The sequence below is a fragment of the Epargyreus clarus genome, unplaced genomic scaffold (assembly GCF_041222505.1).
Source record: "Epargyreus clarus isolate Ecla_fem2 unplaced genomic scaffold, WU_Ecla_fem_2.2 ptg000015l, whole genome shotgun sequence".
NCBI lineage: Eukaryota > Metazoa > Arthropoda > Insecta > Lepidoptera > Hesperiidae > Epargyreus > Epargyreus clarus.
In genome coordinates, this window is record NW_027332223.1 from 778,441 (window position 1) to 795,662 (window position 17,222).

At 34.4% G+C, this 17,222-nt stretch overlaps 2 protein-coding genes across 3 annotated transcripts in view; one reads left to right on the forward strand and one right to left on the reverse strand.

Annotated features, from left to right (window-relative positions):
* The window catches only part of loaf (low-density lipoprotein receptor domain containing lost and found), a 73,321-nt gene that overhangs the window by 20,141 nt on the left and 35,958 nt on the right, over window positions 1-17,222 (forward strand). The window lies entirely within an intron of this gene.
* LOC140748011 (maltase A1-like) lies at window positions 2,720-13,333 on the reverse strand. Its single transcript, XM_073080693.1, has 9 exons — window positions 13,223-13,333; window positions 12,334-12,486; window positions 10,673-10,852; window positions 8,316-8,479; window positions 5,289-5,674; window positions 4,862-5,063; window positions 4,236-4,592; window positions 3,141-3,379; window positions 2,720-2,883 (listed from the first exon to the last, which is right to left on the reverse strand). The coding sequence occupies exons 1-9, from the start codon at window positions 13,284-13,286 to the stop codon at window positions 2,808-2,810; spliced, it is 1,821 nt and encodes a 606-aa protein (XP_072936794.1). The 5' UTR covers window positions 13,287-13,333; the 3' UTR covers window positions 2,720-2,807.

Here is a 17,222-nt window from a genome sequence, read left to right on the forward strand (position 1 = left end):
CATCTTATCTTTTATTGTGTCACTATCATCTTATACTGTCCTAATAAGAATAACATGATAAGTAAGTTATATAAAAATTAATTGGTTTGAAGATTCTTTTAAGTACGTGTTGTCATCGTTCAAAATATGATTATCTAAGCAGTCGTCACAACCATTATAGGTAATAATTGTTAACAGCGCTGTAAAGATATCTAATTTTATACCTTTATATGCACTATATTGAGTATTTTAATTTAATGTTTTGTTGTCTTGCTTGTGGGTGTCCTTATTCTTAATAATGATTATTAGCAGAGCAGAGCTACCTAATATTGCGAACACGAATAAATGTTCAGCGTCTTTGCCTATGCAAAAAATGACGACTTCGAAATGATTTAACCAACCAATATTAAGTTTAAATTAATTGTTATTTTGAAATCAGATGAAAGACGGCTTTCTTTTGTTACGAGATTAAATGTCAAAAATGCTTCTTCAAATAATAAATGATATTGAATAAGGAGCCTTTAACTAAAATTGTTCAAAGTTTTGACAAAGTTGTTGTTTTGTTGTTGATGTCAAAATGATCAAAGGTTCGAGATCACAAGATTAGAAGATCATTGAATCGCTCAGCATCAGTTGTTCAGTGCAAGAGATAATAGTAGCGTATTTTCAGAGCATGGAATTAAATAAAACATCACATTTTTAATTAAATTGGATCTTCGTTTTTTCTTGCATAATATTTCTAGATTTAATAGGCTTATGGTACCATCGTAGGTACCATCTATACATGAAATCTTTGAAATTAGAAATCAAATTATCTTATCTATAACTGTGTTATAACATAAACCTTGTGTTTATTTAGCACAATAAGCCTATAACTGGGCATTGTCCCTTTATATAACCTATATCAGTAACATTCGGCATTTACTGACATACATAATTATTTATAATTCTATGTAACTACGAAGAGCAACTTGGAGTTCAGTTTCTTATTAGAACTGTTTAAGCCGTGCTCGGTGAGCCGTACATCTTCACGCTTCAGAACTCTAAAATAAGTTTTGTTGCACGTAATGTCATCACAGAAGTTTATTTCCTCTAGTACTTGTTAGTTCTTAAGCATTTAAACGAATATTAGGAAATTCTTATTTGAACATTTTTATAGTGACTAGTGAGTGTACTAATTATAGCTATTCCGTTTTATGAGAAATATTGAAGTATAAATTAAAATATAAATAATAAAAAAATACAATATTTTTAAGCACCAAAGAAAAAGTTTTTGAGTTAGGAATTTTGTTTATGATTAGTATTTTGTAGGTGACCGAATTGTAATAATTTTTTAATACTCAATTCAGATTACAAGAATGTAATGTAGTTGCATTACATTTTTGAAGGTGGTAGAACCCTAATTGTGGTTCGACTCCGGACGCATCACCGCCACACCTATTCTGTCTAATAACAGCAGTGTTAGGCGCTGCTGTCTTCCGGTTTGAAGGGTGTGGTAAGGGAGACGTACTTTTCCGAGGCGTTCCAGCTTAGTCCTCAGGGGTAGCGGCGCATCTGTGGCCGACCTAAGGAATATCTAATCCTATCTGGGGTAAATTACAGATGTCCATGGGCGGCAGTAGCCACTTACCATCAGGTGGCATGCTCGTCTGCTACTCCTATATTATAAAAAATACATAAAATCTAATACTACATAAAATTTATTTTATCGTAATTCATGAAATTTCATAAATTATAGCTACGGTTTTGTTACACATAAATGCCAGAAATCATTGCTTTAAACTCGAACAGTAGATACTTCGAATTCCTTTGCAATTTCGTCAGGAATGGAATTTTGACAATAATTCTCTTAATGGCCGCTTTGAAAATTATCAAAGATCGTAGCTGAAATAATTTTGTTAAATTATTATTATAAATTGTAGATATTATGTTTCATTAAACGGATAATTTAATAATAATTAAGACCGTTGTTAAGATACACAAATCTTTGGCATTTTTGAGAAAAACTCTAAACTTTTAAATCATAGTACAGTAGATTAACTCCACTGTTATATGGTAGACACAGGTGTCGATGCTGTGCTGCCGTAATTGAATAACGAACAAGGTTTAAACGTGGTTGAACTCTCAGTGGTTTGACTCTGGCGCCACCATCGCTACACCTTTTCTTGCCAAATAGGTACCAGCAGTGTTAAACGCTGTTGTGTTGTGGTATGAAGGGTATGGTAGAGGAGACATACTTTTTCGAAGCATTCCATCAATTCCATAGAGCTTAGTCCTCAGGAATACTGGCTCATCAGTGGTCCACCTCGTGTAGAACTCTGATTTTATTTGGAGTTGAAGAAGTTCCTTATAACGTCACTCCTATGTTTTCTCTCAAAGATCAAAATATCTCCAGAGAAGCAATATTTCTGTTTACTTACTACTCAACCACTAATGCAAAAGTTCTGCAGAGTGCCCGTGTTTCCCATAAACTTGACCTCAAATGTTTATGTCTTTTTTCCATGTGACCTACTTTTCTATATGCCCTTTTGGGTTACACTTCGTGAAGCAAATATTTTATGTTTTAATACTTCTTTATAGTCATGGTTTATGTTTTATCTACGTGCCTTTCCTAAATATCCGGAATTACCAAGATCCTGTCACTCAATAAGTGCTAAATTCATAAAATTTCAGTTAATATATACTTTGAAAGGTACTTTGTTAATTGGACAAGTTATTGTTGAGAATTTGAAAACACTACTCGTTGTACAGTATAAATATTTTTTATTTACAAATTATTTACAAGAACCTTATGAAACTTAAACTCAAATTGTTAAACTTCAGCTCGATCACGATACAGGAGCTGCAGTAAGCACAACCATTTCACCGGCAGCCAACGTCAGCGTTTCACCATCAATTCGATCTCTAAAAAAATGACAAAATTGTTTAAAAATCTACTATACATCATTATAGTATATAATATACATCATTCTTAGAGGTGTAATTATTGATAATGCATATGAAAATAATAAGTCAGAACTAGTTTATAAACTAAAATAGCACTGACTAGATATTAGCTCCTATTGATCTGCTAAATGCTATTGTTATGGTTACTTTTATATTATCCTTGTTGCTGGACAAAACATAATCTATTACTTAAGAAAAATAAATCATCAACATACCCATTGACCCTACTAGAATGAATACTAGATACGTAGACGGTCGCAGGCAAGGTCAAATGCGGTACTCTGCTGAGGACCACGCTGTCAGGCCTCTCGCCCACGTTGAAGAGGAGGACCAGAGTGTCAGAGGCCCGTAGATACCGCACCAAGTACAGTGTCCTGTCTGATAATGCTCTAATATCGTATTCACCGTGGGATAAAGTCGGAGAATCACGAATGGCTGTTAATGATTGGTAGACCTAGAAGACCAAGATATTTAAATTATCAGGAGGAAGTATTAATTACGGCTGGTTATTAATAACCAATCCGTCCAATATTTTGCCTACCAAATGTGGATATTTCACAATTGTCAAGTCAGTATAAGTAATTACTTATACTATAAATACTAGTAATTGTCAAATTTCGATATTTGTAAAGTTTCGATAGAGTGAGAATTAATAACGGGCGATAGAAAGAGATTGTAAGGCATCATGCATTATTTTTAAAGAATGGCAACATGTTATAATGTAGTTCGCAAAATTTCTTATGACTTCCTCCATCTTCTTAAAAGTAAGGCTATAAAAGTGATCATAAAGACACAATGCAAAATTTAAATGTACATTGCGCTGAGAGCTTTTCCGTTCTACATAACAATTATAATGTAGTACATAGTAATAAACCATTGTTTTTGAGAATGGTTATTTACTGGCAATTACTTAAACTAATCCCTAAAAACATCAAGACTAGAAATTTATATTTCAACAAAGTAAAAACTTTTAACAGTCCACGTCAACTCAATTCTTAAAACTAACAAGTTTATGACGTGAACTTAATTAAAACTAAGTTAGGGACTAAAAGTCTCATTAATTTCAATTGTTCGTTCATTTCTAGCGACATAGAACGTCAATTATCCGGAGTAAGGAATGTGCTCTTAAAAACTGCTTCCCTCATTAGTCACAAGCTGCAACTGCAATTTGTACGTCATTTCGCTTTTGTTATTTAATTTTTTCAAATTGCTTGTGAAAACAGCTTTTCCACTGCATATGTGCTTAATTTTGTTTATTATTTAGACGACGGAATTATTTCGCATTCAATTATAAAATTTTGCAGGTTTACCTTAAAATGACTTCGCTCGCTTGCTTTTTGTTTGGCTAGATTTATTTCTGGATAGTCTTCAGCCACTGGTAGCCAGGTCCTATTAGCTGTCGAGAAACCGGCATTCATGGAATCATTCCAGTGATATGGAGTTCGTGCTGGATCTCTGGAGTATAGGTGGTAAGTATCTGGGTCTCCTCGATTGCACGCTTCTACATCAACTGTGTCTTCCCAGCTTACATAACCGTCTCTCATGCCAATCTCCTCTCCTTGGTATGTAACTGCTACTCCTGGTAGTAGCATGTTGAGAGCATTGAGTCCATCTACCATGTTCTCTCTGAACCTTGTTGGCATTCTGTTGTTGTCATGATTACCAAACTGGAAAGGTCATATTTTTAACTTTTAATGATGATTAACGAAGAACGCACTCAATAAATTCTTAATCTGAATTTAATTGTACTTTAATTGATATGGATAGTAATTTATTTAGAAGCCATGAAACACTATAAAATAATAAAGTATAAAAATTCCAATGATACTTTAACTACTACATAAAGAATTATTAAAATCGTTATTTAAAAACTCGTTTGGGAAATAGTTTCAATTTATTATAAGTAATAAAAAATATTAAAGTAAAGCTCACTTACCACCCAATTAGCGACTCCACCATAGGGCATATAAGTGAGCCACCTGAGGATGATGTAAACGAAGTCCCTGGCATTGGACTTTGCGGAGAGATCGGTGACAAAATCGAAGTTGAAAGGGAAGTGAGCGCCAATTTCACCCTCCTCATTGCCGTAGTACAACATGGTCATAGTCACGTTTGCATAGCCTTCAGAGAATAGCACTCTGAAATAATAAGTTAGGTATTAATTATTATTCCATTATATTTCTATTCTGTTCCGAAAGTGTTAAAAAATCAAAAATACAAGGAGTTAAAATATTTTCATTTACTTTATTATAATGGGCGTTTAATGTAATGATTTGAGAATATCTTTTACGAAGGCAAATAGAAAAAAATTACTACCGTGGAAAAAAACTATTTTAAGCATTGCTATTATATATTTTGCTCACCGAGTATCTCCTCCATTATCTTTAAGATACTTATCCACAAATTCCCTCCATTCGTATACAATTTCATACAGTTCAATGAGATCTTTCGTATAAAGTGGAATGGTGTAACCAAGCTGATGTGGTTCAAACTGGATTAAACCACTTAATGGGTCATCTGGATAGCTGCCATTGTGGTCTGCTGGGTCAGCTTCGATCAAATACGGGAGAGCGTCAACTCTAAAGCCGTCTGCTCCTTTGTCGAGCCAAAACTCCATGATGTTGAACATTTCGTCCCTAACCGCTTGGTTTCTGAAGTTGAAGTCAGCTTGCTCTATTGCGAATTGATGGAGGTAGTATTGCTGACGTTGCTCATTCCACTCCCATGCTGAACCGCCGAACTGACTGACCTGGAGACAATAATTGTCGATGTAACTAATGTACTGTGAAGGATTGAGTGCACATTCTACTGCTTGATATGGTCGCATACGTATATGAGCTTGTCCTTTATTGTAATCGTTTGTTACGTAAATGTTGTTTGTAGAGCTATTTTTATAAATTTTGTCGTAGATTTACTATTCACTTTGAGCATTATTACTGAAAATAATAACAGAGTACCCTTTTTGTTTTCAATATAAATAATGAATATTTGTTCGGTAAGATCAGGTAAAGAACAATACGCAAATAAAAATCGATGAAAGAAATACTAGTCTTTCATTATTTTCGTCTCAACTCTTCTACTTTTTACAAGTTTTTGTCTTTTACATTGTTTATTCTTTTTAGTTTCATCGTTTATCATCAGTGATGAGAAGCCTTTTATGCCAGATTAATTAATGTGACATTTTAGAGTAAATAAAAGCGTGTTTAAAATCTTTTAAATCAACCGTTGTGTTTTTTGACTAGTGCTCGGTATGTAAGGGCTCGAACACAAAACTGCGATGCGACGCGATGCGAATTCGCAACGCAGAAAATTGCGATGCGAATTGCTGCGATGCGATATCGTGCGGCGTAGCGTCTCTCAGCGTGACCAACAACAACAACCACTGTGCGATGCGAATCAATTCGCAAGTTCTTGCGATGCGTCGAGGGAGCTCGCAGATTTTTGCGATGCGACGTCGCATCGCAGTTTTGTGTACGAACCCTAAACACTATAAACAATCATACTTCAATTAGAAGAGACATATGACCAGCATTAGTAATAATTAGTACAAGATTACGTGTAAGGAAGATGATTCGATCGAGGAAGATGATGATTTATAACAGTTAAGCGACATACCATTTGTTCCTTATTATTCTACTGCCCGATCTAGCAATTATCCGTCTAATTTATCTGGCTATTGTATTTGTATTGAAGGTTAGGTCAAAATCGATTTGGAATTCCGATTCAGGCAATTAGACCGGACACTGCTCTATGGGATAATGGCCATGCAATTACTCTTTACATACCATTACGATTCTGGTACTATGTGGAAATATGTATGTATTTGCGAAATTCCTTTGTGCTAAAAGTCTAAACGTACAAACGATTTAGAATTTAGGCTTGCTATGAAAATTCCTCGGGACTCTAGAAACGTCTTGATTTATTTATGAAGACGGATCTATAGAAAGATTAACAAGATTGTATGTGTATTGATTACTTGTCTATATATTAAAAATAAGATCACAACATGCGGCTGTACTAAACTTACTTAACTTAAGGTTATTGATTACAGTTTAGTATCTCGCCCTCTTAGGGTGGGTTGCATCGAAAGCCTGGTAAAAGTTTGCGTTAAAGTTAAAATCACCGCAATTTTTATTCAAATTGACAGATAGGGAAGTTGACAAATACAGTAATTTTAACCGATCGAAATGGAGCGGTTATAATTATTTGTTAAATCATGGATTGACGGTTGGTTAGGCTTCTGTAAATATTAAAGTTACATGATGCAACCCACCCTTAGTGTGACGGTGCTGCTATGTTAAAAATTCTCCCTCATCTTTTTCTTGTAAACGGTCAAGTGTTCGCTAAACCTGGCACGATTATACTAAGCGGGAGTCTATTCTATACGGCTAGCCACGGTGAGCGTAGCAGGTTACACTGATTTGGAGACCTAGACAGTACACGAGCGCGTAAAGAATCATCGCATGTGCGCGCGGTTTTGGAACTGCTCATACTAATTTTCAATATTAACACGCAAGCGTCCATACGCGCATTAGCAGACGACAATAAAAACAAACTACGATTAGATCAAATTACGAAGAATTTTACCTTTATCACCCGTTATTAATAATCAATCCATCCGATGTTTTACATATCAAAGATCAACATTCCACAACTTATGCATATTACACATTGTCAAATTTGGTCTTTAAGGTAAAAGATGAACAGATTGAATTTTAATAACGGACTCAAAACTATCAATCTATATCGAAGGTTAGGTGACAATCGCTCAGAATGCCCCCCGTGCCGACAATTACGCTGTCGTGCGGGATAATGGCCGATCGAATTACGTAACGCTATTTACATACTATTACAGGTGGGCTCCGTTAAACGAGGTTTTGATTGCGTATTAAGGGAATGACCGGAAAGGCTGCTAGTTACAACGTATCGAATTGTTAGTGTGCTGAAGGCTTCGTAAACATCCATGTTTGGATGTCAAAAATACTTTATCTATTTTGCTTAGTCTACGATGTCTTCCTTTACAAGTACACACTTAGGTACTTATTATATCTATTTAGGATTATATTTAGGAAGTTTTCGTTTAGGTATATTTTTAGGAGCATTCTTGACTCTTTAGTCTCTTTTCATGAAATTTAAGATGTAAATGAGAATGACCTCTAGTTATTGATAAGTCATTGCTTGGACATCTGTAATCAATCCCAAATTAAATTGTTCAGCTCGCTTCTTCCGCGAAGACTGACCCAGAAACTAACTCCAACCTTCGTTAAGTTCAGCGGAGCTTAACACTCTTGTCATAAGGCAAGAATATTTGTAGTAGTGTGGCGCCGATGTCTGATCACAAAGGCATCATCCACCTTACGACCCCACTTACAAGATATCATAGGACTCACCCAATTGGATGGTGGAAGTCTGTTGCTGGCATTATTCGGGTCTGGCAGTGCGTCTGCCCAAATGAAGTAGTCCTCATACCCTTCTTCCATCGCCACTGACTTAATGAAGTACTCGGATTCCGTACTCGCGTGGTTTGGCACGAAGTCCAAGAGAACCCTAATCCCTGAAAATATTATTTTGTTCTGATTCAGCTGTGTTAAAAGTAACTGTTAGATGAAAAACACTATTTTCTAGACAGGCAACTCTTCCTAGATGATATTACATTTGCTCCTCATAATATTTCCTGCCTAATAACAATATTCTTAAATTATGTTTTTTTTGCCGCTTTGAAGAGTGTGATAAGTAGAGGCAAAGTTAGAAAAAGATTTCAAAGTTAGGTTTTCAAGAATTGTATACCATAGTTACCTAGTAACTATTTATTAATCTGTGACCATAGGTCGATTGTATCATTGTTTCCTATTTCAATTTAGTAAAAAAAACTCCAAATTTTATTAGAATGGTAATTCCAAACTTATTCGACCAAATAGTCATGTCATTACTAAAACTACTATTCTTACAATAAACCGGCGTTCCTTCTCTGAATTTATTTTCAGGCTACCATTAATTCCCCTAATATACGATGACATTAATTAAGAGACCTTATTTATTATTATGACCCGGAAAGAAATAAAATATATCTTCTGTTTTAATTAAATCGCATTAACGATTGCCATTACTAAATCGTGAACTTTTTGACTCGATTCTATTATGGTGAGTTTAGAAGTTAAATCTATTGTTTAATCCCTGCAAATTATATTTAGAACATTAGATATTTTTGAATTGTGTTTCAGTTTAAAATAATGTTATAAAAAAAATCTCGTGTCACAGTGTTAGTTACCTCCGAAACGGCTTTACCGATTTTCACCGAATTTTATATGCATATTCAGTAGGTCTGAGAAGCTACTATCTATTTTTCATACCCTTAAGTGACAAGGGCTGTTCACCCTTAACATTTTTTTATTTATATGACAACACAACGTTTTCTGGGTCAGCTAGTATCTAAACAGAATGTCGGATAAGAAATGGTTTTGAAGTCAAATACCAATAATTAAACTTTACAATCAATAATTAATACATTAATTATATTCACTTTAAAATATTATATTATTTAAAGATTTATATATTTTTATTAAAAAGCGTGTCTATTGGCAAAACGCCCAATAGTTGTTTTAAGTGGTGGAATATTAATTATTTTTCTCGAATTAGCATTTCAAAATCTCATTATGGTTAGTAGATATTCTAATTCCGCTTGAGACACTATAAAAGTGCCAAGTCGATTAAGTCTTATAATATTATTAAATTTAATTCTTAATTAAATCAACTAATTGATATACATAATGCGTAACGATGATGCGTGAGTAGGTAATGAAAAGTTTCTATCATAGTAAATTACTTTGATAATAGGCAATATTATCAGGAATGAGCGGCAATTCGCGATTGTGGAGGCCTATTTGATCTACCGCGAGAGAATTTATAAATGTATATGACTATGATGGGTCTTAGGTAGTAATGTTATGTAGAGGGAATAAGTATATGAAATATAAAAAAAGTAAAAATGCCATTTTATAGCTCAAGTTCTAATGCAATTTGTTATTTGCAAAAAATCTCTACTCATCTAAGGTACTTTAGGTCCCACCAGTACCAGTAGGTACTGTGCATATCAGTAGGTACTGGTAGAGGATAAAACCGCATGTTTTTATTTTAAATTGATTATAAGAATGTTTTCACTTCAATGTAGAGAAATTTATTTATACTAAATAATACATCTTATCTTTAATCGTTGGCGGTGGAACCAGACAGTTAATCCGCGAGATTTTAAGACCTTTATAGTTAACATTTTAATTTACCACTTTATTATCTAAATCGCTTTCAACAATGTGGGGCTGTTAATGATTTTATTGTATTTTTGAATATTTTCTTAAAACAAGAAAAAAATAGTTATATAAAGTCGGTATTGTTAAAATTATTTTAAAGGATTTAATAATTAGTCGTTAAATTTTGAAGGACGAACTTTATCAACCAATTCTCGTCCTCCATTTACTGGTATATTATAAGTTGATGAGACATAATATTGGTAAAATTGCGCGTGGTGGCTAATGGCACCATCGAGTAGGTACGATTGCCGATTTAAGAACTTCTAAAATAAAAAAGAAAAGGCCTCACCTTGGAAACTGATACTCGTATATTGGAGACTTTCCAAGAATGCATGACCATAGGCGACGGTGACTATTTATTATTAATCAGACTAAGTATTAGTCAGAAGACCAGATTTCCATCTCGCTATAATTATTAAAAATAAAGCAGATTCCATACACACCTAAACCATGAGCCTTGGCCAACAACTCCTCAAAGTCTTCCATGGTACCATACTCATAATGGATCTCGTAGAAGTTACTGATGTCGTATCCGAAGTCAACCATCGGTGACTCGAAGATCGGCGACATCCATATAGCGTCCACGCCAGCATCCTTGAAATGTTCTAACTCACTGATGATACCTTGAAAAGATCATGTGGAAATTAGCAGTCATGGTAGTGGTAATATATGACATGGAATTAAATATAAGTGTGCATTCGAGATTCCGCACCAGGTAACAGATTGGAAATAAAACCCTTACTTTGATTCTATTCTCTATGGCAAGAAGGCGAAAAAGTAGATTTCAAAATATATCCAACTACTTAATGCAATAAATACTACTATTTGTATATTAATTCACTCGGTATACATAAGATAAATCAATTTTGGTAAACAGTATATAAATAGTTATAAATAAATTTAATCCACAATATACATTCGAGGTTTGTCGGCTTATACAAAAGGTTGCGTCATTCGAGCTCAGCGCTCGATTTTACAGTGACTAAACCCACTTAAACACAGGAAGCCGTTAGAAGTTATGTCCCACAATAGTCGAGGTATCCGGAAAATAATAACAATAATAACTGCTCTGAGTAATGCTCCATTAGAACCAACTCAAATTTAATAGATAGGAAACCTCCCATCATAAATAATGAGGATTACCTCAGAAAAAAATAGGATATTATATCAGATAAGGTAGATGGTGATAAACGATGTTGGTGACACCATCTGAATTTCCAACTTGGAAGATACTACAAAAATACATATTCAATTTAAATTATACTCAACTGAAAGTGTTTGGAAAAAGATTGATTGAAAAACTACTGAAAATTACTTATTTCATCAGCTATTACATACTGAGAATGATGAATTCAATCAAGACAAGGAAATCTAAGATTTTGTAAAGCTTAATAATTTTTAAGTAACATAACATATCATTCGCGAGATAAACAAAGCCTTGTAAGGCTAAGAAGTGATGAGAGCTGTAGAAACCGTTATTAATTGAAACAGAATTAGGTATATCTTATATAAATCTTAAATAGCTTATCAGACTAGCCTAAGTTTTCCATTTATCTGATATCTGCTGCTTGATAGACAACCTATTAACAACTCCAGCCATAGTTCTCGGGTTATTGGGTCAAGGCGTTATTTCCAATGCATGTAGGAACCTTGATTTTAACATAAATTACCATCAAGATATATCAGTGCTGATAATCTTTCCTCTATATATTATGGATATGAATATTGTTTTCTAGGTAATACTGCAATATTTTGCGCAATGGATTGATATATTCACGAGGAGACTAGGGAATTAATATATTTATAGGTCTGACTCAGTTTATGGTATAAAAGTTATAAATAATAAGAATTATTTGTAGTAATACAAACTTAAAAATGAAAAGTTACAACATAGTTTCCTAATATAGACCTGATTTTAGAAGGTTACGATGATTATTGTAGGTGTTAACATTGCAGCATTTTCTTGTATTCTATTAATGTCATCATCGATGTCATCCTAGTAAGATCGTATCCAAATAAAGAACAGGTGTTTTCAAGAATTATTTTTGAAATAAATGGTATGGTAACTAGTAGGCCAATTGTGAGGTGAAAAAAAAGTACCCACCTTGCAAATCTCCAATACCATCACCGTCGCTGTCCTTGAAAGACCGTGGGTAGATCTGGTACAGGGCGCAGTGCTCCCACCAGTCCAAGGGCTTAAGTTCTGGCGGAGGTAGTGGCGGGTTCCTCTGGGACAGCACCACCCATGTTATAATACCTGAAGACGTTAAGTGACGTTAATTTTAAACTAGCTCAGAGTGGTAAAATAGCTATTGCCCTACTAGTTATGTGTTTTATTACAGCAATCAATGCGTTATTTGTGTGGTGAATGATGTCTGAAATGTTATAGGATGATTATAAGTTGATTGAACTAAATCACAAATTCTATATCAAATATTAATCATTCTACTGGATTTAATACTCTCCACCGTACTATCTCTACATTGATAAATTTGCGTAAAATTGCTTTAGTTAATCCAAATCTGTCATTTATTTTGGATACTGACGTTATTTATTACATAAGACTATTTTATCTATATTATGGTTTTATTGCTTGCTAAAAACATTTAATCATAATGCAGACTTGTATATCTTACAATAATTTTAATATCATTGTTTAAATATAATCTAATGTTTATATCCGGATTTGTGTTACAGGGTTAATTATAACATGCATCAATTAAAAGGCTTAGAATAGATCCGTTGAATATAAATCAGCTATCCATGAAGAAGGTCCAGATTCAAATCTAAAACAGGCACCATCGACTGTTTTATCGTGTGCAACACTAAAAAATGTGGGAAAACTTCATAATCCATCCCATTCTAAAATGGCTTACCATGGCTGCCTCCTTAGACTTTACAGATTCTGATCCACTGCTTCGTTAGATGTTTCGTTCATGGAAAATAGTAAAATGTGATAAACTCCAGAAGTTTCTGGGATGGTGAGAAATTACCTGCAACGACCCCCAAGGCTATCACCACGATGGCGGCTACCGCCACCGCCTTCAGCGTTTTCATGACTAGCGCGCGACCACCCGCGACCTGTATTTATCTGACACTGACCACTTGATGACTTATCGCGGTAATTGATGTATGCCGTGATAGACTCGTCAGGGTGATGCCATTTTTTTCTCTACATTTTTTATGAAATTGAAGTTGGAAATGAGCAGTTTAACTGTTGGACACTATATTTATAATAAAACTTAAGTGTAACTGGGGTTGTGGAGGTCGGCCATAGAAGTGTCGCAACTCTTAAGGACTAATTGGAACCGCCTCACCAACTTTTGTCTGATAGCAGCAGTGGAGTGAAGAGGTCAAACTTAATTATTAGCGGTAGGATTTTTCTTCTTTCTATATTTGTTGACTGAAGTTGAGGAGTTATAACGACTAACTACAATCTAAACTTGTAACATCTACATCTACAGTGTTAAGCGCTGCTTTGTTCTGATTTGAAGGGTGTGGTAAGGGAGACATATTTTTCCAAGGCATTACAGCTTAGTCCTCTGGAGTAGTGATTCATTTGTGACCGAACTCAGGTAGGAATATAATCTTACTCGACATGGCGGAGGCACTGCCGTGCCTCCTGATCTAAGGTTGATTACAGGGACGGCAGTAGCCACATACCATCAGTTGGACAGCATGCTTGTCTGCTACTTCTATATTATGAAAAAATCTAGTTTGTTACTGTTTTCGCATTATTATGAATTCACTCAATTGCTTTATATTATTATCGACTTGTAGAAACCTAAGCAATTTTGTAAATTACTTTTTCAAAAGACCGTAGGGCACTGTGCCAATGATCATACGAGGAGATCATTTCCTTTATAGCTACTTTTTACCGACTAAAGTAGACTTTTGCATATGCTCTGAATGCATTTTCAGCATTGTATTTGTCTGCTTTGGCAATGGCCTTCCGCCAATGAAGATCATGAAATACAATTAACATATTTCAGCACGCTCTACAATGAGGTGTTGTTGGATTCCTCTAAACTATTTGAGTAACATAAGCTGAATTTTTAAGCAGTTGAGTTATTGATTTTATAATAATTCCCTAGTATTCTGTATTAAAAAATAAACAGCCGCTATGTAATAGGCACTTTAGCAAGTTTCGAAATAAATAGATTAGAAAGATTTAATCTTTCTAATCTATTTATTTCAGTGGGTAATCATTTGGTTCGTACAAGCGTACTGTAGGTACGAGTATGATAATCTTCACCTACTTATTGTAAAAGTATAATACCAAATATAATTAGAGTACCGATATCCATTTCTATTTTCTGTTGGTAACAAGTTTTGCTCACGGATTTCCTACCCTGTAATTTCATATGTCTTTTGAAATGGTCAATATTTATTAATTCATCCAGTAGTAGTGGAAATGAAATTTACCTTTTAATCCAATTGCTCGGGTTCGACTCTTGGACTCACGTCTCCTTTTCTTCCAAGACAGTAATAATCGCAGTCCGCACTTGGGCAGCAGTTGACTATAATTTAACTATGCAAGGACCACGTGAATTCACCCAAGAGACATTTCTTAATTATTATCTATTTAAGTGAAGAGATTTTCTTATAAGATTTAACTAATAAACGACCCTGCAGTAAGTGGCCATTGCTGTCCATAGACTTCTGTAGTCAACTCCATTTGGAACAAGAGTGCCTGAAGCCTTTCAGAGATGTGTTGTCTCTCCTGCGTATGAAGTTAGTCGCTACATAAGTAAGTCAAAGGCATTTTATGAATATATTTTTATACATTGACTCGCTGACCCGGCAAACGTTGTGTTGCCATATGAATAAAAAAATTTTTAGGGTGAACAACTCTTATCACTTAGGGGTATGAAAAATAGATAGTAGCCGATTCTCAGACCTACTGAATATGCATATAAAATTTGGTGAAAATCGGTAAAGCCGTTTCGGAGGAATACGGTAACTAACATTGCGACACGAGAATTTTATATATAAGAATATACATATGCAAATAATTAGTTAGTATGAGATATCTACGCAAGTTAGATATCTATGCGTTATGTAGATAAATAACAATTAATCAAAGATAAAATCAAAAATAAAATTATTATGTGAATCAATCGGCAGATTCTTTTTGCGTAGCCGACATATTAATTACTCATTTCGGTAATTAATATACCTATCGGCCTATCGGTATATTGTATTCTGATAACGTATCACAACGATCACAGGTATTTCTTTTTAATATTAGTATTTTCAGATTATACAAAATTGTGTGATATCTTGAGTCGCCGATCTGTACTTTGAAGGTTAACTTTAAGCAAAACAGGATACACTATTTCCCTATTTTCAATTTTGATACATGATATGAAATGATTTGGAAAATCATATCTTTAATATTCAATATTCAATGCTATTTGTCATAGCATATTGTCTTCATGCGGAACTATATCTGATATACCTAAAATATCTTCGAAAATAATATAGCAAAACATAAAAATACTTTTTCTTTATAAGTGTAAATTTACTGCTAATATTATCAGGCGTTACTTTGAGAAAATCCATGCTAGAAAACTGTACTTATAAAATAAGCGCTTTATTCTAGCGTAAATACGCTTTATTCCAGCGAAAAAATCCGATGTCTATGGTTCATCCTGCGGGACCCTTGGTCCGACACGTTGGCACTTATAATTTGTTCTCGCAACAAGCGGGCAGCTGCTTTTAATTAAAAAAAGGCGAAGCCCTAATAGCCGTCCGAAGTGCAACAGGAATTGATTCACGCATTATTCCCGGCCATTTATCAAGCGGTTAATTCATCACGCCCTGTCGATGGCCGAAGTAAGAACAACGGAATTTGGAGCACGCGATGCGCGCCGAAAAACGGGAAAATGGGTCGTCAGGTAGGGAAGGGGTACGCGAAATTCACTTTTAATTTCGAAATACATTTTCGGCGTTTAACGAGTGTTTACAGCTGAACAAAGCCATTTTGATATTAAAAGTGACGTGGCGTTGTGGTTTATAACGTTCATGTTTTTGATGATTATTAAAAATATGTCTATTTTCCCTGAAAAGCATACAGTATTATCTGCACACTGTGATATTATTAAGGCATGATAAAATGATTTCCATTCCTATTGATTGTCATAATTGTGTGTCGATTAGTTATCATTACTTGATATATTTATTTGTTACTGAAGCGTTATATTTTTCTTGGATATGAGGTACTAGAATGCTTTTAAATCCAGCGGGGTTATTAGATCAATATGCCACTTTAACTTACGCTGCTGCCTAATCATATTATCGAAGAATGCGTCCGCTGACACTGTACTTAGTTATTATATATTATGCTGTTATTGTATATTATTGTTATTATTATTGTATATAATATGCTATTATTATAATAATGTAATACCAAAATGTAGCTATAAATGTTATATATAAAATTCTCGTATCACAATGTTAGTTACCGTACTCCTCCGAAACAGCTTTACCGATTTTCACCAAATTTTATATGCATATTTAGTAGGTCTGAGAATCGACTACTATCTATTTTTCATACCTTTAAGTGATAAGGGTTGTTCACCCTTAACATTTTTTTATGTATATGGCAACACAACGTTTGCCGGGTCAGCTAGTATTTAATATAAATAAAACAAATGCTGACTAGAATCATTACAAAGATTGCTTCAAAATATAGTCTATGTCTTTTCCACAATTAAGACGATGCCAACAATACCTCATAATTATATTACATTCAGTTAAACCCTTTGGACTGCAGGGCGTTCCATAGAATGAGACCTTCCTACATGCATACATTTTCTTGAAAAACATTACCCAACGCGCGGGAAAAAGTCCAGTTCATCACTTTCAGACACTATCAGTACATATATTCATAAATCGTCACTTCATACACGAGAGGCGCTACATACAAAAAGCTAGGTTATTTCCCTTTCCAAAATCTGTACGAACCGGCTCAGTTCTCGGTGGTTCAGT